Source organism: Lycorma delicatula, chromosome 11 (assembly GCF_047948215.1).
Source record: "Lycorma delicatula isolate Av1 chromosome 11, ASM4794821v1, whole genome shotgun sequence".
Classification (NCBI taxonomy): Eukaryota; Metazoa; Arthropoda; class Insecta; order Hemiptera; family Fulgoridae; genus Lycorma; species Lycorma delicatula.
The window spans coordinates 81,282,869-81,308,253 of record NC_134465.1 but is presented as its reverse complement, the minus strand read 5'-3'; the positions used below and the strand labels follow the sequence as shown (position 1 = coordinate 81,308,253).

At 28.9% G+C, this 25,385-nt stretch overlaps 1 protein-coding gene across 11 annotated transcripts in view; it reads right to left on the bottom strand.

The window, feature by feature from the left end:
* Positions 1-24,330, bottom strand: part of LOC142332566 (putative prefoldin subunit 5) — an 85,773-nt gene extending 61,443 nt beyond the window's left edge. For 8 of the 11 annotated variants that reach the window (XR_012758329.1, XR_012758328.1, XR_012758330.1 and 5 more), the window contains exons 1-4: positions 24,186-24,330; positions 20,547-20,678; positions 9,930-10,004; positions 7,510-7,615 (exon numbers count right to left, since the gene is read on the bottom strand). Coding sequence is in view for 7 of the 11 variants with exons in the window: in XM_075379053.1 (XP_075235168.1) it covers positions 7,510-7,615; positions 9,930-10,004; positions 20,547-20,567 (202 nt within the window). In the remaining 4 variants the exon portion in view is untranslated. Of the gene's footprint in view, positions 1-2,247; positions 2,268-5,173; positions 5,344-7,118; positions 7,405-7,509; positions 7,616-9,929; positions 10,005-20,546; positions 20,679-24,185 lie in introns of those variants that run through there. The other 3 variants (XM_075379057.1, XM_075379054.1, XM_075379050.1) reach the window with 3 other exon arrangements.
* Between the last annotated feature and the right edge of the window lie 1,055 nt (positions 24,331-25,385).

Sequence of the window (25,385 nt, the reverse complement as noted above, 5' to 3'; positions counted from 1 at the left end):
GTAGTATGGTAGTGGGTCTGATTTTTTTAAAAATGGAAGGACAAATATCCATGAAAAACAGAAGAGTGGTAGGCCTTCTTTTGTGAGTGATGATCTTGTCAGTGAAATCGACAAAAAAGAGCATGAAAATCTAAGATTCACCACCTCTGAACATTCCGAACAATTTCTGTAAATTTCTCGTACGGTTTTGTATGAGACTGTCACTGATAAATTGGCTGCCAGAAGTTCTGTGCTCGGTGGGTTCCAAAAATGCTCAAAGGGATCAATAGAACTAAATGAACTTAGTTGGCCTACGTGAATGCAGAAATGAAACAACAGCTGATGGCCTGGGGCCATACCAATTTTCCATGCAAGCCAAAGAAAGTCTGCCAAACTTTGTCAGCAAGGAAGGTTATGGGTACAGTTTTTTGGGATGCCAAGGGAGTTCTTCTAGTCGAATTTATGAACATGGACAACGATTACTTCAGCAGTCTACTGTGAAACTGTAGACTGTCATTCGGCTTGTTTTTTTGAATGATAATGCTCATCGTCAGAGTGCTTGAAGAACTCAAGAACTTTTGAATCAATTTCAATGGTACATTTTTGATCTTCTCTCTTACAACTGACATGGCACCAAGCAATTTTCATCTCTTCACTCGTATGAAGAAATAGCCTGCATCGTAGCACTTTGATTATGATGAGAAACTTCAAAATGCTGTGAAAGGATGGCTAGTTACCCAGTGGCTGAACTTTATGAAGAAGATATTTGTAAATTGGTGAGGCGACTATGTTGAAAAATAGTTAAAAGCTGTATATAATAAAATATTTTTATCTATACATGTTTTTTATTTATAGCCAAATGGAGGTTACTTTCCAAACCGCCCTTGTATTAAGTAACAAATGAAACAGTTTTAGCAAGGGTAAATGAGATTATAAACTAACAAACTGAAAAAGAAAAACTAACTCTTTGAGATAGATGCATATTAAATGAAAATGGTATTAAAAGGAAAACTTAACATTAAAAAATGTCAATATAAAAAGATCCACAAGATCTAGATAGAAATGAAAAAGCACCCGAAACTAAAAAAACAAAATGAAATGAAGAGAGAGAACTTTAATTTTTATTTTAATTACTAAATTTATTATCTTATACAATAGCAGAATAATTCAAAATTTAATACACCTAATGTTTTAAAACAATTCAATTAATTTTATTACTATTTTACTTTATCCATGAAAAAGTCATTTGTAGTAAGTCATTGTAAGTAAATCCTGACATTTTTACTTACAATGACTAAAAAACAATTTTACCACATCAAAAGAAAACAATTTTTTTTTTTATATACTATGAAAGAATCCTAAAAAGAATATAAAAAAAAAAAATAATTCTACTTAAGAAACATACATGGTTTTTCCATAACACGTTCCTTTCAGAATATCAAAAAACTAGACTGTTTGTACAAACTTAATATCAAAGGTGAATTCCTTAAAAGTACTAAGCTATGTGATACAACATGTAAAAAACCAATAAACATCCTCAATATAGTCAGTAAAACAAACAGATACACATGTACAAAAATTCTACATAAGTTTTTCAGTTTTTAACATATAACAGAACTAAATTTAAATTCTATAATATACATTTAAAAAGTTATTCAATCTGTATAATAGTTGTATGCATTCATTCATTCATAGTGTTCTGCCATTACAGCAGGTTCTGTCACAGCTGCTGCTCACCACCTTGTTCTATCCTTTGCTAACCTCTTTGTTTCTGCATATTTTCCCTTTTCCATAATCCCACCCATCATTGAAATTATTTACAAAAACCATTTCAAGAATTAAGGGGAAGATCCGCCACGATTGAAATACAGACTAAACTTTATATCAATATATAACCGGAAACATTTAGTTTACTGGCATTATCAGTAATTTTGTATTTTTAACAAAAAAATTTATTTCTCCAGAACTGTTATATATCAAGCTGGAATTTTGTTCACTGTACATTTTATACAAAAAATATTTTTAATGTGATATTAGCCTGAAGTTAGTACACAAGGTAAATACAAACACAGTTTTAAATAATTATTTTGGTTACTCTATACTTACAATCCCAGACTAAATTTTTTTTTTTTAAATACAATTAAATTTGTTCTCTTTTTAAAATGACTGAGTGTTATGACCACTGTTATTTGCTCAAGAAAACTTGGATTTCAAATCTCACTGGTATACTTTGGATTAATTATGTCCTATAATGAATTTTTTATGTTACTTGACGACAATTCTTCATCCTATAATGAAAACTCAATGAATAAAATAGTACTAATTAAAAAATGTTAAACTCCCTGAATTTCTTGCATCCCATAAATATGTGCTCAATTACTTTTACTGACACCTCCTGAATGGTGAATGTGTTATATCTGGTATCTTCATGTATTTATCTTAAAATTATTTCCTATCTTAATATTTTAAGGGCTTTAATTATGTCTATTTTTAAAATTATAATTGTGTATTTTTGTATACTGCTCTAATCAAGATTTTACCACAGTTTCCTGCGATATGTTCCAGCAAATCCTTGAGCAGCCCCCTTTTTTTACAACTGTAATAACATATCCACCCATTTCTGATGTGATTTACATAATGTATTATTATGTATCGACCAGAATAAAATATTCATTTTATTTAATTAAACCAACACCTGATATAAATAAAAATATCTTATATAAGAATGAAGAGGTCACATAAATACAAATTTAACATTCCCAAACTTATTATAGCAGAAATAAAACTAAATTCAAAGAATCTGGTTTATCCAATTCTTTTTCAAAAGTGTACACATGGAAAAATTCAAAATACTCATTAGCAATTCAATAGTAAATTACAAATTTCAAAATCAGAGAATGTTTTTATAAGTAACAAAACTTTTAGAGCTGAGAGTTTATGACAGGTGTGTCATGTTTCAATAAAGGAAGCGTAAGTAATTACAAGGTACTGTAGAGACAGAGCTAAAACCTGGATAGTCATTTATGGTAATGATTGTGTAGTGACTAAATGCTGAAGAAAAAGAAATTGGATTACAAAAAAACCACAGAGAGGAAATTATGCAGAAGTAAACTAAAAGTATATTATTATTATTATTATATTCCTATGTAATAAATATAATCATGTACAATAACTTATATGTATGACTATGATTGTGGAAAATTAATGTTTTCATTAATTGCTTTTATTTTATGAAATTTATTAAAATTCATATTTTTAGGATATTAAGAATATCCTACAGTGTATGTAAAATCTGAAGGTGGGTCCTCCCTATAAGGTGTCTCTACTTGCCTCGCCAACACTACTCTTATAACCTGCATGCAGAACACTTACTACCAGCTGCTACAAAAGTAAGCCCTCCAATGATATTGCTTCATTGATATTTTTTATTAGTGTTTATCCTACCATTCATTTCTTTTTGCTATTATTTATTTAAATTTCTCATTTAATTATTTCATCTGTTATGTATTTATTCTACTGTATTAATTTATTTATTTGAGCTACTATATATTATATTAGTAATATAATACTCGGTAGTATTCATAGTTTTTTTATAATAAATTTAATAATGATTATAATTATATTACTTTTACTAACATTTCTTTAACACTATTTATTTATGTATTTTTTTGTACAATTTAATGTTTTCAGTTTATAGTTTTGTATGCCTACAAATCTCAAAAGAATATTAGTTACTGGTGCGTATATACTATTTAGAAATAATTTTCATAAATAACTATGCCCTGTCAAAGGAAATCATAACTATTATGGCCTATAATAAATAAATAACTCATTTCATACACTTTTGTATTACATTTGTTTCTGTTTCACTTTTGTTTCTGTTTATTTATGACAAAATCTTATTTAAGAAAAAAAATCATATACTATCAAGAAATAAATAAATAACTTTATAATATACATCTTGAACAAAAGATTAATCATGGATATGTTGCAAGTGATTGTAAATTAATGGATGTGACTTTTGGAATACACTACTTTGGCTGCTGTTATGAGAAGTCGCTAAGTGATGTTAAGCGAAGTGGAGGGGATGCCACCGTGCACTACTGACCTCCCTTCAGATATTACATACACTATAATAATCTCAAAAATGACTACAGATAATTTGATACTATTTTTATGTATTATTGGTAGTAAGTGCAACACGACGATTTTTTGATTAAACTATATCTAAAAATTTTATAAAATATTAAAAATTATTAAATCTTTGAACAAGCTGTATAAAAAAAAAATTATTTATACTAATATTTTCAAATCTTCAGGCCACATGCTTTAAAAAAGTTCTGATAAACACTAACAGAAGTTGAATGGCAAAATCGTGTATACTAAAATTATGTTCCTAACATTTGTATGGAGAAACACTCCCCTTACAGAAATTAATATGTACTGAAACAAGACAATAAAAAAAAATTTTAAAGTAAAATAGTTAACATAATATTGTATTTTAAAAAGAAATGGAATAGACTGACAAAACAACCTACAAAAACTTGCAAAAAGATTGCAGATGAAAACAATTAGCATACAAGAAAAGTAGAAGCTTCTATACAGAATATGAAAAGACAACCATGTTGATGAATAAATCTAAAAAAACTGAACCTTATAATATAATAACCAATTATATCATAAAAAGGAAAATGAAGTTGGTGATGGATACAAGATATCCAAGTTTAATTAATTTGGTGAGAGAATGTGTGAGAGGCTCAAAACTACATAAGAAAACAAAAAGTAAATTACTTTTAAACACGTAGTTCCTTCTTTTTATTATATATATATATATACTACAGTTAAAAAAAAAAAACAAGACTGCCAATCCATCAAAGTATGTGACAATATCTCTTTCTTTCATCCCAACAAAAAGTTCCAAATTCAAATTAATATAAAAGTTACCAACCATATTGTATTCCATGGACAAGTGTTCAAACTTCTTGAGATAAATTAATAATAATAAAAATTAATATTAATAGATATTTAAGGATAAGTTAAACACAATAATAAAGAGAGAAGGTTACAAATGAAAATCCTTAACATCAATTTTATTATGGTAAATTAAAAAAAAAAATAACACAATAATTAAGAAAACAAAAAAATTAACAGCACATTTAAAAAATATATTTATTAATAAATACGAATCATTAAGAAATATAGTAAATTGTAACAAAATGAAATCATAATAAAAAAAGACAATAAGTGTGCAAGTATTAATAGTATATTTGATAAATAAATAAAAAATCCATTAATAATAAATTTATTGTGCTTGTACTTGCTTCTGAGCAGCAAGCTGAGCTTGAAGTTTTGTATCCATTACATCTATTACAGCCGCAACAAAAAATTAAATACTACAAAATTCATCACAACATAAAGATAATTATCAAATTAGAATAACAACTTGTTTCTAAAGCAGCAGGATTTCAATAATACAACTGCTATTATATCTACTACAGAGTATAATTAATTAATTAACACCTCAAGGTAGGAAATTATTTGAGATGGGTATTCAACCACTTTGGGAATTACCTACCTAGAACAAAGAACTAAGTGCTTTCTTTATGCTTTTATATTAATATCTACGTAAATGGAAATCATCCACAGAATACAGACATGACTAAAACTTAAACGGAAAATGGTTCAAAGAAAAAAGAACATACAGGTCAGTAATAAGAACAGTTAAACTGTATTAGAAATATGCTTCACAAAGAAAACCAAGGAAAAGAAAATCAAATTAGCCGAGACAAAAATCTTAAAAATGAATGCTTGGTGAGAAATTAATAAACAGAATTAAAAAGTAAGTAATGGAAACTATTAAACTGGTTAATTGTCAACAAGACAGATTAAAGAGAGAAAGATGAAAAATATGGACACTTCATAAGAAATAAATTATGCTGTCAAGAACTTATGAAGATGTAGTTTGGGTAAGCAAGAGATAGGCCTAAGAGATGAACAATTATAGTCTCACACCTTCAAATTTGTTCTTATTTGCTTATATTAGCCTCATAATTTTAAAATATAAGGAACCATAAAAAACAAGTAATGCAAAACATATGACTGTCATACGACTTGCATTAATATTATCAACATGATCAATGTTTCATGTTGCTGTGCATAATGCATGCCTACTACATTAAATATCTACTCCAACAGTCCTGAATAAGTAATGTATCCAATCTTAACAACAATTTTAGAATCTTTTCTTTAGAATTTTGCATACTGGATATAAAAACTAACTAATTGGATAGAGATAGTGCTTGCTGTTACCTTATTGCATCACATTTCCACTTCAAAATTTTACCATCACATTTCAATGTGTGTATAAGTGCGTGCACTCCTGCATCACAAAATATAAAGTTGGGAAAATCCTTTGAACTGAAGACTGTTAATTATAATTCTTCCAGTAGTCACATATTACAACTATTCCTGCAAGCTTACAACATTTCAGAACAGGAGTCACTTTTACAACCTCATGTTACAGCTAGCACTAGGAAACATTGTTTATGACCAATCCACCAAACACCCAGCTACCTTTAATAATGTGCTTTTCAATTACATTGCTGCTTTTACTATACTCCTCTTTTCAATAGTTTTCTCTCTCCTTCAACACGAAGGAAAGAGAATGCACATGCATTCTCATGCTATTATAATACAATATATATTATCTAAATAACTGCTCCAATCAAATACCATATAATCTGTTATGTCCAATTCACTAAACAGTAATATTCATGTCAAGCCAGGTCCAACAAAACCAATAGAAAAGTAATTTTAAACATGTTTTGTACTTTGAAATGTACTTTAACATTGAACTAGAAATTTCTTTTTACAACTTCTCTTTTCTAACCTATTATATTAAAAAAAAAAAAATAGTTGTCTTGCTAACATCCAAAGTATTCTCCATAATGCTTAAGATAGAACTGATTGTCTAATTATGACTCTAAAGATAATGCTACCACGGACTATAACTATCTTATCACCTGCTGTCTGGCCTTGCTGTCAGTTTTGACATCTAATTTTGATATTTTCTTTTCAGTTTAGTTAGTAGCATTACACATCTAAGCATGAAAAGATTTGAAGCCAGCCAGGCTTATAATTATTAGGAGGTGGAATGATTTTTGGAAACTGCCTTACAAAAATGAGTGAATGGTGAATAGGCAATAGACTACAAAAATTGGAAACTGTGAGCAACAGCAATCACATACAAAAAAAAATTAAAACCCCCATAATATATGTTACTATCACACACACTTAAAGACTTCCAACCTTCTTTAGTGAAAACACAAAAATACACTAGATAAAATAAAGTAATAAGAAAATATTCATGCTGCAATGGAAATAATCCCTCCTCAACAAAATTCTTGTAGAATTTAGAATGAATACCTAAAAATAAACTGAATAATTAAAAACAAATTTAAATTTATACAAACAAAAAGTAATATACTCAATAGAATGATATAAAAAAAACAATATTTAAGATTAAATTACCTTCTCTAATTTTACTTTTCTCCATTCCCACAGCTTGGATTTTTTCCATCTGTTCGGTAACAAAAGTAACTTTCCTTTTGAAATAGTCTTTTGCTCCATCAATATCCTGATTAACAGAAAAAAATCAATACACACATATATAGTAAAAAATTAAATAAACTAATAATAATAAAAATGATACATTGATATGAGAAAAATATAATATAAACTAGAGTAATCTTTCACCACTACTTATACAGTTGGCTTCGAAAGTTTCTGAAATAATTTATTTTATAAATTTACAATATACTGCCCCCTCAGAGTAATTTATTTAAGAGCTAACACTTTAACTAATTTCATAAAAAAATTTAAGACATTCCTGAAGCTATTACTAAATGCCTCTTTCATTTGTTTCATTCTAATATCACCCTTATCTTTTTTTCTTTTGGAATTTATGAATTGTTTCCTTTTATAAACAAGTGAATATAAGATGTCAACTCAGAAGAGAATGTGCTTTAATGCAACACTATGTAATCTTTTATCAGTATTGATCAGAAAATATGATAATGCATTGAAGAAGATAAGATCTAGAACATAAATTGTTTATATATAATTTATTTTATCTTTCTTTCTTAACAATAAAATGACCAGTTTATAAAAATAAGACTTTTTTGTTCTTTGTGGAAAAATTTAATTTTCACAACTACAGAAACAAATCAATAAATACAGTTTTTAAAATTAAATTTAATCATAAATGAAACAGTGTACATAAGAATATTTAAGTTTTAACAAATTTATTGATATATATCAGTCTTTCAATAATTAAACAGTGTTAAAGTTATTTAATAAAATAACTGAAACTACCAGACTTGTTGGTATTCCTAATATAGGAAATATCAGCTGTTCAAAAAAAATATCCATTATCATAGCCTCTTTTGTTTTAATTTCAAAATGTCGGCTCTGCTTAAAATATGTATTGTGCTGTGATAAGATTTTAAAACAGGCCAAAATTCACTCGCAGATGTTACAACAGTAGGTCAAAAAATATATTAATCATTATAAACTGATTGGACAGTTTAAATATAGCAAAACAAGCATCACTGTTTTTTATCACAACAGAAGGCTGGTGGAAGTTTGAACTGATGCTTTGGAAAATGATCTTATTAACAAGGGTAGATACATAAAAAAATTTTAAATTGCTACAATATGTAGTGCAAGTATTGACACTATTGATTCCCTTAACAAAGATAAGTTGAATTAACACAAAACATGTTCAAGGCGAGTTCTAAGATGTTCACTTTAGATAAAAAAAGGTACCTAAATTTACATTAATAAGGAACTAAGTGATGATTTTTTTAACGGAAGGTAATACATTTTAAATCACAAAACAACTTGTGTTGAAACTTGGCATTCATAATTTTCAGCAGGAATCCAAACGTTAGACTATGAATATCTGATAGTCATTAAGACTATGATGGAAACATCTGAGTTTACCTACCAGGAAAATAATTCAAAAACCTACATATCAGCAGGTAAAGTGATGCAAACAGTGTTTTTGGACTATCTAGGCCTTTTTTTTGCAATAACTTGGAAGAACAAGATGTAATTATCAATTATCAATGAATAATAGTGTGACATGCTAGAAAATAAAGTGAAAGCCACAATAAGGAGGAAATATCCTGGTTTTCTCTCAAAAGGCATAATTCTTCTGAATGATAATGTTCATTTCTGTACAGTTCAAAAGACAAAGGAAAGCTATAGAATTTTTATATTTCACCAAATTCAATGATAATGAACAAGTAAAGAATGCAATAGAAGAATGGTTCAAATACAAAGGTGAAAACTTCTTTACTACTGGAATAAAGAAAGCATACAGAAAAAGAAATCAAGTGCCCAAATGTCACCTAGGATTATGCTGAAAAGTAGTGTTAGTTTCATTATTTTTGAATACATAATAATTTGTATACAGTCATAAATTAGTCTCTTTAATTACTGAACGACCCCATTAGCATATAAGGAAAATAATATGTAACATACACACATATATTTTGTCTTTTTTTTTTGTCTTCAGTCATTTGACTAGTTTGATGCAGCTCTCCAAGCTTCCCTATCTACAGTTTTATATATACATTTTATTTATAATAAATGTATTACATCTGTTTTTAATTTTCCTAGAATTAAAAAAGAAGAAGAAATTTATGAAAAATTAATATGAATATATACACAAAGTTGGGGTAAAACATTCATGAATAATAATTAAGATTACACCTTGTTATATTAACCCTGTTAAAATGAATGTTTTAAATGAAGGAAAACTATTATAAAAGTATCCTTACTTTCTTTTTTCTCAAACACCAGTAAGATTTCTTTTTTGAGTAGTATGTATATAATATACCATAAACAATAGTATTATATTTTAGTGTATTATTTTATTATATTACCTTTTGTAAATAGTAACCAGTTCCAACATCGATAATAACATTTTCACTGTCTGCTATTGTCCCAGGTACATACATCTTAATTTCTTATTCAAGAAAAATAGAGCTTTTAATTCACTTAACATAATTAAACAAGTACAGAAACAGAACTAGTAATAATAAATTTAAATTATAATATAATTTTTTTTACAAAAAAAATACACTTAGAATAAGAATTTTTTTGTAGTTTTTTTTTTTGTAGAAACTATGATAAAAAACAAGACATGACTTCTGAGTAGATATTTTTTTAAATTACATTACAATAACTGGAAGCCCAATTTTTTGGTGTAATCTCTCATAAGTACAATTCACTCATATTTTGTTTATTCAAATAATTACATGAAATCAGTTTGCAAATTGTAATTAGAGATCAATGATTTTTATTAATATTACTTTTTTTTTATATGCATATATTCAGTCTCATAACAGATTTTTTTTAATATATTTCAGCAGTTAGTTTTGTACCATCTCAGATCAATAATTTATAAGACACTTGCCATTAATTGAACTCATGTGCATATATAACATTGGCATTCAAATTTAATTAAAATAATTCATCCTTTACCTGTTTTTGGTAACTTTTCACCCATTTTTTTCTGCTCCTTTAAAAAAAAATTAACATATTAAGTTCAGTCACGATGACATAAAAATATATAATAGGGATGATATACTGCATAAGTTATGTACAAAAGCGTAATATTTCTAGTCTCTGTTAGGGAAAAGAATTTTAGGGCTCAAAGCATGTAACACTAAGCATAGAGTAAAGTAACTTTTTAACAGAAGTATAAAACAAATATAATACCACATAGCTACAATGATGGTAGCACAAAATTTACGTGAATATATTTTTGTCCTGTGCAATTAACTAGGCATAGACAATTCAATTTAACTGCTATCAACATATTATTCTCATTTTTAAATATTTTTTTTTTTAATATAATTAAATTTAAAATGTTTTTCTTTGCTGCAACTTTTCTCTTTTGGCATTGGAACAAACAATGCTACTTTGTAAATGGTTAATTTTTTAATCATTAATGGCTTTCCACATCATGTTCTCAGAAAAACAAACTACCCACAATTGAAGCATATATGAATAGGACATATGCTGATTACAGTATCAGTATTCTTATCTCCCCTTCAGCAAAACACTTTCTCTTATATAAGTAACACAACCAGCTGAACCAGTATTTCCCACTATTCCGGTAAAATCAACACACTAGTGGCATAGTCTGTTAAGAGTTTGGTAACACCAGTACTGTTATACTATGTCAGTTTCTCATACTGACACCTAAAACAAGAAACTGCAATGAAAATGAAATTTGATTTAAGTAAACAGAGAATTTTAAATACGGTATATCACCAAACAAAATCATAATAATAAAATACATGCTACTTCATACATTTATAAAAAAACACTGTTTTAACCATAAACGGTCATAACAAAAACATAAATATAAAATTATTAATTTTCTATTAACAAGTAACAGTAATCAATAACCCTATTTCATTTTCACAATTTTTTATTTTTGTGATATTCAGTTCTGCTTTATAATATTCTCATTTTAATGTGGAATTAATCCGATTTAGTTAATGTTGAGCAGCCTACTATAGTTATGGGTACCAAAGTTGGTTTTTATATTTTCTTACATTTTGCATATTTTCATTGTTACTAACAAACATAATGGATGATTATTTTTTTTTAAATTATCAAAAGATAAAATGCTTGAGGAGAATTTGGTGAATATACAGTGAAGACAAAAAATAATTTTGATTGGAATTAACAACTAACAATGAAGACCACCCCAAATTAAAGGTAAGATCGATCCAAACTTGGCAATTTAAATAAAGAGTGCATAAAGAAATAATGGATTCCTCATCAGTTATCAAAATATTATTTCTGGTAATGCATCATCATACATTAAAAATGGAAAAATATTTTAAAACTGATGAATCGATGGATTCAAAAGTTTTGGGGTTGTTTCACATTTGAAGGCCCCCTGTGCTTTGAAGGTAAGTAAGGAACAAGATCTAAAGGTCTTTGTTCATTACTTCCAGTTGATGTTATGGTGCTGGATACTTTAAAATTCTGAAGTTAAGGGGTTATGGACACAACTTCAAAATAAATTCCCAAAAGGCTACAGAGTCTTCTAATAAGATCTGGTGCCAGGCCATACAGCCAAAAAAATTGGAAAAAGTTTTCAAAGAACAAAATATTAAAGGTTGAATCCATGTAAAAGTGAGCCTGACTACAAAAAAATAAAAATGTTCTAAGATAAAAGAGTACTCTTTATTATTGTTGTTTATGAGCTATATTTAATTGTCCTGACAAGAATTATATTTTAAATTTAAATTTTAATATTATTTTGTGGTATTCAAATTAATGAATCATTCCAAGAGTAGTGTTACATATTTTATAATAAAGTTGGAAACAAGTTCTTTTTTTTATCAGCTTACTTCAGACAGCTGATTTTTTGCTTAGATGAAAGTTTAGTAACATTGAAAATATTTAGTAATAATTATTAGTAAGTTTAGTAATATTGGAAACTACAGTAACATCCAGTTGGGGGTAAATATTTAATAAAATACATAATGTATAGAATTGCAGGTATCAGTGTCACACCCATCACAGCAAAAGACAATAAAGTAAATTATATCTACTTTGAGTAAGATAAATATTAAATATGCTTTTATGAAAGTGAGGTTATGTGGATAGGCATTATATCATGTATTAGTTACTTGTTACAAAATCAATATTTACAAGAAAATTAATATATTATTTATGTCATAACCATGACACTTCTATGTTATCATTCCATAAAAATCTCTATCACCCCAATTAAAATAAAATAATTAATACCAGCAATTTTATACATTTACAGAATATTTGTACACTAACCTAAGTCTGATTTTATTAAAGATTTTTCTTTATTTAATGAGGATTTTAACAGAAAAATAAATCTGAATCCAGTTACATAATAATTTTTGGTGATACAGTATACCTTACCATATAAGAATTGGATCATAAAGTAAATCATTTCAGCCTCTTCTGAAAGGTTATTAACTTATTATACACTTTTTAGGCAAAATGAGTTCTACAATCCAGATGAGGAAATTAAGGCAAAAGCTAAAAGGAAGATGAAGAAAGTGCATTTAGTAAAGGAACGGGAGAAGGGCAAGAGAAGATAAAGGAAATTAATTCTAGTACTATCAGCAAGTTAAAATTAAAGTGTTTAAGAGATGCAGAAAGAAAGAGAAGATGTAGGCAAAGAAAATAAGAAGAAAAGGCTAGAAATAAGCACTAAAACTAGGTTCATATCGATGTCCACAGTCACTAGGCAAGACTGTAAAAAATGTGATAGGATCATTACTACACAGTTCTGAGAAAAATTTAGCAGTAATAAGAAAGCTGGTATGTGATACACCTGAAGTCAAAAAAGATCTTTTCAAGGAGAAAAGTTATCAATAAAGACGGATTTCCCTGAATGAAACCACTCAACAAACAGTAATACAGTTTTATTGTCGTGATGATTTGAGTCACCAGGCTCCTGGCATCAAAGATGTTCAATAAAGGATCCTAAAACAGGTAAACGTTCTTCCTTCCAGAAGAGACATATGACAAAAACAGTCAAAGAAGCATTCAGCTTGTTTCAAATGGAGTTTCCAGAAATTAAAATAAAACGATTAAAGCTCAATGAACTTTGTTCAAAATTATGTTTTTTAAGTTCACAGAACCCTCACAATGTATGCATTTGCATCATTCTAATCTGTTTCATTATTGAATCCCTAAAAAACGGTTGCAACCTTTCCTCCAAGCAGTGGAGAATTACTAAGAACTGTTTGTTGTGATATTTTGAATGAAAACTGCATGACTGGTATGTGTGATTCGTGTATCTGTGATATTAATGTCTTGCTTCCTTCTGAATGTAATCTCTATTCAAACTTGGAAACAGTAGGGTGAATGTGACAATTGTCCAAAACTCTTGGAATTTGAAGGTTCACTAGAGGATGCCATTTATGAATTAAAAGTCCAATTGTTAAAATTCAAAGTTCATTCATGTGTGAGAAAGATGCAAGCTAAATCATTTCAAGAGTATAAAACAAATACTGATGAGGACCACATAACTATGCAAATCGACTTGGCTGAAAATTATGTTGCGACCTATCAGGACAAGATACAGAGAGCCCATTGGTCTCAGCACAAGTAAAATTATTTACACGCTGTACCTGGATTAAAAATGAGACTCGCTTTTTTTGTAATTGTAAGTGACAAATGTGTCTGTCTGGGTGTTCCTGAGGGAAATTATTTCCAGCACTTCAGAAAATTAACTGAGTTTTCAGATGGCTGCGCAGATCAATTTAAAAATAAATTCAAACTCACTAATCTGTGCTTAATGCATTCCAATGTTGGTGTGGAAAGAAACTGTTGGGTAAAATTAACAAAATAATAAAATGAGATAGCTCGTTTTTGCCAAAAGAAATTGGACTTTAATTAAAAAAAAACAATTTAACCTTTTCAATTAAATCATAACCTTAAAAAAATTAAATGAAATTATGAAATAAACTTAACTTAATTCTGTACAAGGAATATCAGCTGAATCAACAAATCAATTATAATATTAAAAGATAAATACATAAATATACATTTTTCAAATAATTATTTTGAAAATCTTTTGCATTAAATACGAGTCTAAAAACAGTTTAAATAACTAAATGCATTATTATTCAAACTAAAAGATGGAATACAAAAGCAATAAATATTACTAGAACAAATCACAATATTAATTACACAGAAGTCCAAAATCATAACTTCACTTCAGGAGTTATTTTCTTTAGATTAATTTAAGAAAAGTAATATGAATTCAGTTCATGAATAAATAAGAATTAATCTCTGCGATTAACAAATTACATTAAATTAAATGATAGAGTTAATTACAATATAAACAAATTGTAATAAGTAATCATATAAATAGTTCATTAAGTAAGCAAGCTTTCTTGAAAATATTTAAGTTTCTTAGCCATTCTCATGTTAATGACTTCTTTTTTTCTAATTTGTAAAAATAATATAATACTTGAAAGAGCAAAACAATATTTAACACTGATTACAAATATTAACAACAGCAATAATCTAACACATTATAAATTATGTAGAATAGAAGAAGCTCAAATAACAAGTTTTAGTACTTAAATAAAACAAAGAAACAAAATTATAAATAATTATTGTCAAATGACTATAACTGTCTCATTAAAATTGTTATTTTCCAAATGAAATCAAGAGGTTCTGCAGTTACAAGAGTCAATTAAGTACAATAGAAAACATTCCTGGAAGTTGCTAAAATGTTATCAACCAACACATTCATGTTCAATAATGTTTGTGTCATACATATTCTTTTATAATCCTGAGGTACTATTTAATTACAAGTCAATTTTATAATAACAATAGTTGGCATTAATAGCACATAAAATATGTTATACATGAAAAATAATAACACAACCGTTATCTAAGCCACCTTTGTGACTACACTTGAATGAAGAAATGGTTTTATAAGCCAATCTTGAAATTCAAATTCCTAATGTATAATTAGTTGTGTATTTCACTAATTTTACTAAAAACATAACTGTTTAATATAATAAATGATGAATAATTTGAATTTGCCTTAATCACATATAAATATTTGTAAAAAATGAACTCGTGAAATTAAAGTACACATACATACATACATACAGACTATCCTTGGCGTAGTCTACAATGGCGTATCCAAAATAACAGAGGTAACATTTTGTTACTAGAAATTGAATAATACGGAGCATCTCAAAATTGTAATAACCAGCTTGGAGAGATTCTGCATCTATAAAATTGGCTGGTTTGTAGTTACTAAACCACTTTCAATACTAGAGGTTATCTACTGAATTTGAAAATTAACGTATCAAAGAAACAAGGCAAAGCGAACATAGAAATTTGTAAATTCACAAAACACTGACGAGTAGAAACAACAAGAAAATATGGCGACCGAGAATGCTGCACCGTTTATGAATGCACAAAGGCGACGAGAGTAATTAACACACTAAACGAGAGAAAAAGAGACGAGAGCGAAATCGCAGGCAATAACACATCATAAATGTCTGATCTATTCTGTGATAGAGAGAGAAGCAAAAGCTAATCGCAGGCTGGTCCTCCAGGCTGGAGGACCAGCCTGTGCATTCAAACATCGCAAACGTCTGAACTGGAATGAACAAAAGGTGGCGTGGTGAGAAGTAGGGGAAGCAAACTAGGCAATGGATAGGAGTGTGTGTGTGTGTGTGTGAAAGTGTTAGTATGAGAACGATTAGAGAAAAACATGTGGGAAAGAAATAGCAATAAATAATGCGTGATATGAATACACTGACACTAAAGATGACACAACAGTCAGTCAGACTGGCGCCACGAGTCGAAAACGAAAACAATAGACCAAAACAATCTATTCTATGACAACCCCTATGGAAGTGCACAATAGATTTACCAAGCCTGTAACAACTACAAGATCCAACCCTAACTTTGAATTTATTGGATTAAAAGCTACTTTACGCAATGGCGTAAACAAAGACAATGGATACTCTTTTCTACATCGCATGGACCATAATTTGGTGATAATGAAATGTAGACTGGGGTTTAAAAACCTGAAGAAAAGGTGTCAGATGAATCGTTGGAATTTAGAGAAGCTTGAGGAAGAGGAGGTAAAGAAGATTTTTGAGGAGGACATCGCAAGAGGTCTGAGTAAAAAAGATAAGGTAGAAAATGTAGAAGAAGAATGGGAGAATGTTAAAAAGGAAATTCTTAAATCAGCAGAAGCAAACTTAGGCGGAATAAAGAGAACTGGTAGAAAACCTTGGGTTTCAGACGATATATTGCAGCTGATGGATGAACGTAGAAAATATAAGAATGCTAGTGATGAAGAAAGTAAAAGGAACTATCGGCAATTAAGAAATGCTATAAACAGGAAGTGCAAACTGGCGAAAGAAGAGTGAATTAAAGAAAAGTGTTCAGAAGTGGAAAGAGAAATGAACATTGGTAAAATAGACGGAGCATACAGGAAAGTTAAGGAAAATTTTGGGGTACATAAATTAAAATCTAATAATGTGTTAAACAAAGATGGTACACCAACATATAATACGAAAGGTAAAGTCGATAGATGGGTGGAATATATTGAAGAGTTATACGGAGGAAATGAATTAGAAAATGGTGTTATAGAGGAAGAAGAGGAAGTTGAGGAGGATGAAATGGGAGAAACAATACTGAGATCTGAATTTAAGAGAGCATTAAAAGATTTAAATGGCAGAAAGGCTCCTGGATTAGACGGAATACCTGTAGAATTACTGCGCAGTGCAGGTGAGGAAGCGATTGATAGATTATACAAACTGGTGTGTAATATTTATGAAAATGGGGAATTTCCATCAGTTTTCAAAAAAAGTGTTATAGTAATGATACCAAAGAAAGCAGGGGCAGATAAATGTGAAGAATACAGAACAATTAGTTTAACTAGTCATGCATCAAAAATCTTAACTAGAATTCTATACAGAAGAATTTAGAGGAGAGTGGAGGAAGTGTTAGGAGAAGACCAATTTTGGTTTCAAGAAAAGTATAGGGACAAGGGAAGCAATTTTAGGCCTCAGATTAATAGTAGAAGGAAGATTAAAGAAAAACAAACCAACATACTTGGCGTTTATAGACCTAAAAAAGGCATTCGATAACGTAGACTGGAATAAAATGTTCAGCATTTTAAAAAAATTAGGGTTCAAATACGGAGATAGAAGAACAATTGCTAACATGTACAGGAACCAAACAGCAACAGTAATAATTGAAGAACATAAGAAAGAAGCCGTTATAAGAAAGGGAGTCTGACAAGGATGTTCCCTATCTCCGTTACTTTTTAATCTTTACATGGAACTTGCAGTTAATGATGTTAAAGAACAATTTAGATTCGGAGTAACAGTAAAAGGTGAAAAGATAAAGATGCTACGATTTGCTGATGATATAGTAATTCTAGCCGAGAGTAAAAAGGATTTAGAAGAATCAATGAACGGCATAGATGAAGTCCTACGCAAGAACTATCGCATGAAAATAAACAAGAACAAAACAAAAGTAATGAAATGTAGTAGAAATAACAAAGATGGACCACTGAATGTTAAAATAGGAGGAGAAAAGATTATGGAGGTAGAAGAATTTTCTTATTTGGGAAGTAGAATTACTAAAGATGGACGAAGCAGGAGCGATATAAAATGCCGAATAGCACAAGCTAAACGAGCCTTCAGTAAGAAATATAAGTTGTTTACATCAAAAATTAATTTAAATGTCAGGAAGAGATTTTTGAAAGTATATGTTTGGAATGTTGCTTTATATAGAAGTGAAACTTGGACAATCGGAGTATCTGAGAAGAAAAGATTAGAAGCTTTTGAAATGTGGTGCTATAGGAGAATGTTAAAAATCAGATGGGTGGATAAAGTGACAAATGAAGAGGTATTGCGACAAATAGATGAAGAAAGAAGCATATGGTAAAATATAGTTAAAAGAAGAGACAGACTTATAGGCCACATACTAAGGCATCCCGGAATAGTTGCTTTAATATTGGAAGGACAGGTAGAAGGGAAAAATTGTGTAGGCAGGCCACGTTTGGAATATGTAAAACAAATTGTTAGGGATGTAGAATGTAGAGGGTATACTGAAATGAAACGACTAGCACTAGACAGGGAATCTTGGAGAGCTGCATCAAACCAGTCAAATGACTGAAGACAAAAAAAAAAAAAACATCGCATGGAAAGAGGGCAGTAGATGGAATTGGCGGGTGCATAGATTGGTGTGGAATGACATAAGGACAAGGGAATTTACTGTGAATTCTGCTGAAGATTTCTTTGAACGTGCTAAATTTGTTGAAAGAATTCAAGTTGTTTTTGTATTATCAGATAAAATAACCAAAAGTAGGGAAATGCTGGAAAAGAGGTGGGAAAATGTAAGGCCAATCCCAACTCTGCAGTAAAAGCATGTTTAAAGCATATGTTTAAAGACTCTGACAGTTTAGTTGCTCGGCAAAATAGTAGCTCAAAATTTGAAAGACGCCAAATTTTCAACAGCAAGATGGACATCTACACAGATTCAAATACTGAATCTAGAACAAAACTGAATTCTAATAATTCAGATCAAGGAGAATCTAATACATTTTACACATGCAAATTAGAAATCAATGACTTTGTTCTGCTTAAATTTGCAGGTATGAGATCAAAGAAATACTTTGTTGGCCAAATTGTGGGAAAAGAAACTATGATTATCAAATAGATTTCTTACGGAAGAAAAGAGATTCTTGGATTTTCTTCTTTCCATAACAAAAGGACAACAGTCTTGTGTCTGCAAGTGATATTGTTATGAAGCTACCTGAACCATCATTCAGGGCTTCAGGGGAGGTACATTAAGGGCTGCTTCCACCATAACAGTCTGTATGGATCTGTCACAGTATAATGTAGATTGATGTTTCTGTAGTTTTTAAACTAGATCTATGTTATATTTCACAAAATTAAATATAACTACATCTATTTAGCAGTTTTTATTCATTTAATCAAACATATTAATAAATAACTCTCAGCAACTCCTGAAAATAACAAACATTGTTGTTAAAATCGAACAGTGTCACACCCGTGACAAAAATATGTCATACCCATGACAGAAAAGAACCTCTTTTATTTAAAAACCTCTCGTATTTATTTTGGACAGTTAGTTAGTATTCTTTCCATGGAACATGATCACTGTAGAATGATTTTTCACATTATTACTAGTTAACAGATTAAAATCCATTAAATTCACAGATATTTACAACAGTAAAAATGCAAATGGAGTGAGCTGTCCAGTTTTTGTCACACCCATGACAAAACAGTGTACTTAGGATATCAGGACAATTTAAAAGGAATAACTTTAAAAAAATTAAGTGAATATATTTATACTATTGACTTCTCATGTTCTTCAAATTTCTGAAAGTTGTTAATTATTGTTATTTAATTCTAGAAAGAGCAAATCCTTGTGAAAATATCACACCCATGACAATGGATTCACCCTAAAGTGCTCCTGTGGCCAGGTAACTCCCTAGACTTAAACTAAATTGAAAATCTTTGGGCAAGTCAAAAATCAATTCTCAAAAATGAATTATACAACAAAAATTGACCTCATTAAAGCAATATCAGTATAGTTTCATGATGAAAAGATTGAAAAGAAAAAGTGTACTACACTTGTTGAATCAATGCCATATCGTGAATGTGAAGTCTCGAACAAATATATTCATAAAATTAATAGAAAAAACTAATAAATGAATTTAACTCAATAACTCACCAAAAGAAATCATTACAAATAAAGGAGATATTAAAAACTAGATATTCACAAATTGTACAGTTATGATCTTTTTTCTAAATAATATTACTTTTTATTAAATAACATTCTGTTCAAACAATTTACACACTACTGTACCTGGTTTCAACTGTGAATAAGTATAAAGAATCACTGACCTATCTTGCTGCAAAGACTATACCTTAATTAACTCAAATAAAACTATGAACAATAAAGGATACAGATCCTGTTAATGGTACCATAACATCAGATCCTTTTGATTCTGGAGTGACTTTTTCCAAAACTTCTTTAGTCCTGAAGTTTATTTTGGGCCATTTTTAAAGATTGAAGTGAATCTTGAAAGAAATAAGCTCCTAAAAAAAAAAAAAAAATTATTATAACATAAGTTCCAGTAAAGATCATCAAACAAGATAAAATTAAATTTACCACAATTAATCTTCTATAGATTAACAAACAGGTTGGTATTCACTATTTAGTCTCCTAAATAAGTAAATAAGTAGTTTTATGAAACAAAGACTATTTTTATATAACAATTACAAAACAAGCTGTTAGTCAGGAATTATTGAAACCAAAGCCCATGGAATATATTCAAATAGAAAAATACAGAATTACAAAAATAGGCAATATCTTAGGAACAAATATATTTAAAATAAGAAGTCAAACTAAATTTGGTTATATTTTTGTTTTTAATAGTGGTATATCATCATACAATTTAGTCTACATAATCTAAACTAAAACTTTTTTATGATCAATCAAAACATTCTTCTAATATTTAAAAAAATAAGTATTTAACATAACTTCTAGGCTGAATAAACTACTTCATCTTAAAAACACATTTAGTAAAAAAAAAAGCCTAGAAGTTATGTTAAAACTTCTAGGCTTAGAAGTTTTAACATAATTCAGATACAATATTCCCAATTTATATTTAAAAATACCAAATTGGCTAAAAGGGTTGCCAAAAATACAATACTTACAATGCTTGTTGAACATTTGAGGGAATTATTTAATATTTGGTTTCTTATTTGCAACAGCAGGTGTATAAGGATGTGAGGTGATAACTAACATGATCTATAATCTAATCAGTAAAGTTAATGTAATATATTGAATTTGTATTTTGCACCAAAATGCCACACCTGCTAGATACCAATAAGTATGTGCATATGTATAGCATTTATTATTATGATTGTCAATTGGATTATGTCAATGTTTTGATATATACACACATACTTAAGCACTTTGTACAACATATTATTATTAAAAGCAATTATTTAAGATATTAACACATATCACACACATATTAAATTAGAATTTATTGAATTCTACAGTCAATAAATTACATATTGAGGATGAGGCAGCAAAATTGATATTTTCGAAGTACATTGCAGTTGAAACTACTGGTAGTAAACAGTGTTCGTGAGGTTAGTTTTTCAAAGGAAATAAGCAAGTTTATCCAAGAAAGGTAAGAAATTTTTTGTTAAAGATTATAAAAATATAATGAAACCTAAATGGCAAGCAGCTAAAATTGTTTTGATGAGAGAACTTTCTTGTGCAAACCAGACTTTGAATGTTTTATGTAAATGTCACATGGATAAAATCTGAAAATCTGATTCTAAATTTGAAGTTTCATCTTTGGAAAATATCTCTAAAAATGATGTGCCAACTTCACTGCTAATTCATACTGTTATTGAAAACACACTAAACTAAAAAAAATCATTCTGAAATCTACGTCATATTCTATTTCAGAGGTGAACAATTCAAAAATTGAATTATCACAAATGTCAGCTCCAAATGTTTCTACTACAGAACAACAATCAGAAATGAAGAAATCTTGTGTTGAAAATGAAATATTTTAAACATTTACTTTACTCTTTTCAAAAAGCCCTTTTTGATGTAAACTAAGAATGCTACAGTTCATGGAAAACGTGATGAAAATGGCTGTTTTTACTTGTTGGCAAGTTAGAAAATAGTCTATTACTCAAGAAAAATTTTTTTAAATATAAAGAAATATTATTTTGCCACTGCAAGATGGGTAGTTATCATACACCAAACATCATCAAAATTAAAAATAGGGATGCAATAAAACTTTTGAAAATCCTTTTCCTGTTTAGCCTCTGGTAATTAACATTCAGATAATACTTCAGAGAATGAATGAGGATGATATGTATGACTGTAAAAGAAGTGTAGTCTTGTACAGTCTCAGTTCAACCATTCCTGAGATGTGTGGTTAATTGAAACCCAGTCACCAAAGAACACCGGTATCCATGATCTAGTATTCAAATCCGTGAAAAAATAACTGACTTTATTAGGACTTGAACACTGGAACTCTCAACTTTCAAATCAGCTGATTTGGGAAGACACGTTCACCACTAGACCAACCCAGATGGCATCATTTATCACTTTACACCCTATGCCATCACAGGTATTTCTCTCATGATATAATGCAAAAATTGCCATTCTACATCAAGTCCAAAATCTGTTTTGTGATAGCTGACATTTAAAAAATTCTTTTTATATATTAGCCCGATCAGAGAAATAGATTGTTTTATAGCAGGATGGTGTTCTTTAATGTAATTTGTTAACTGAAGTTGAAGTGCACGGACTCATGTGGTATTATGTTCTAGATCAGAGGTTGGCAATCATTTGGTCAGTAAGGGCACAAAATAAATTCAAAAGTTATTGGGGGCCCCACACTATTATTACACAAAATTCAGATACATTTGGGTTTAAAATCAATAAAACAAAATTGTTTTTCACAGTCAACATTAAAACAATAAATTCTCTTTCTTTTTACAATTATTCATGATGGGTTATTTATAATTCCGTTTAATCAGTATGATATGTATTTGATAGTGAAAAACGCGATTATCTTGGGTGATATGGTTACTAATACAACATAAATAATACAATATAATCAAGAACAATAACCCTCAAAATACATAGCACTCTGAATATGGTAAAAAACTACCAAATTTATCAGAAACCAGAAGAGTTAGGCTCTTTTGCATTCAACAACTGACAAGACTTCTTTTTAATTTTGTTTTTAAATTTTTAAATTTTCCTTGTGATTTTGCAATTAAATGATGAATATTTAGAATTTCAAGTTACAATTCCTTAACCCTACTTATCCCAGACGTCGAATTCAATATTTTTTGCTTGAATTCACAATTTTTTAAAACTAGAAATACCACATAGAGTGGAATACACCAAAATAAAATCTAAAAAAGCAAAAAACATATTAAAGGAATAGAACAAATAGCGTATGGCCGGCCTATTCTTCAATTGCACAATAAGTTTTTTGTAACCAACTTAACTAATACAAACTACTACTGTCCTACCTAAAAAGAGCTACTGTAGGAACGAAACAAGACCCCCAAAAAAAGTAATTTGGGCAACCTATAGCACCAAGTGCAAACTGTATATAGTTTTTCTAACTGTTTTTTTTTTTTTCAGAATAATTAGCTCACAGTTAACAGAAAATCATAACATCAAACCAATAATCAAATATCACAACTTCTATTCCTTTAATAAGAATAATCAAATGTGTTCAAGTTGGCTATTTTCTGGTTAATATTTATTACATGTCAGTTGCTAACACAGTTCTGACTAAAGAAACTGTTCTTTTAATTTTGATTTTTTTTTTGCCTATAAAGTGAAAGAGAAAAATAGCTCTCGCAAAGTAGGAGGGAGGGAAAATCAATAATAAACCGTTTAGTTTTACGAAAACACGAACAAAACACACAATTTAGAAAACTGAGGATAGAAGATTTAAAGATATGTCAAAAAATGAATAATTATTCATCTTGTAATAAAATATTTATAACACAAATAAATAATAAAACTTTTTATCATATATTATCTACCTGATCAAGCTGTTGTTTCAATTGATTTAACTGCTGAATATTTAATTTTGATAAGTCTATTTGTTGCATTTCTGGTTTCCCCTCGCTGGAAGCCATTCACGTAGTAACAAAACTAAATAAATCGAACAGCAGGCGGCTGGTTGATACATCTACATAAAGTAAGGTTAGAAAAACTAGATCACAGAAAAAACATGAGTCTTCGCCAAAGAGATGTTTTTTATCTAACACTTTTTTTTTGACGTGATGAAAAATATTGGGGAACAAAGCCAGAGAAAAGTAATTTTATCATTACATTAATTCGATTTTCCCCTTGAAATGATGACACTTTGATTTTGGAAACTAATTAAGCCCTTTATATTAAAAATACAACATATATAGAGATTCACAATTAAGTTAAATCATTGATTGTCATAATTATTTTAGTTATACGTACCAATTGGATTATAAAATAAAAATGTGCATAAGAACAAAATGAATTCTGTGTCATTTTGTAAGTAGACTATAGCAGCTCTCTTCTCAGTTGTTTTACTTGCCAGTTATTTTATTGTCTGAATGGAAATATAACACTGGCAGTTTATTAAAATGCCTACAAGATTAATTTAAAAGTAAACATACTAGAACTTAATATGAGGAAGCTGACTTTTTTGTTCTTAAGAATCTTCAAAAAAATTTAATTTAGAATACTGTATTTATTTTTTAAAACTTCATATCAATACTAAATTTTAAAACATTTAACAACTTAAGATAAATATCCTTAAACATAAATATCCTGTAAACACTTTACCTTGGTAGGTTCGGATCCACAGCATTATCACTTTGGATCTTCATATAGTCTGGTGATTACATTTAATACTAGTGCAATAATATCTTCTGTTCATTACTTATTTATGAATGTAGTGGTTTTGTATCAACAAGAGAACTTTCATGAAACTAATATCCATATGAATATTTTATAAGAAAGCTTCACATTCATCAGTTTCCCATGATTTTTTCTTTGTAATTTCAGAGAAATGATGGTAAGTTGTTTAGTTATTTATGGAGGCTATTTATCCATTATGTTATATTATATGCAATGTAAATATAAGATTAAGTATTGATTTGTATAAAATATTTATTGTTTCTCACTGATGTAACTTTACAATGTAATATATTAGTGATTACTTTTGTTTTGCAGATATTAATTTTTTTTACATTCTTGGT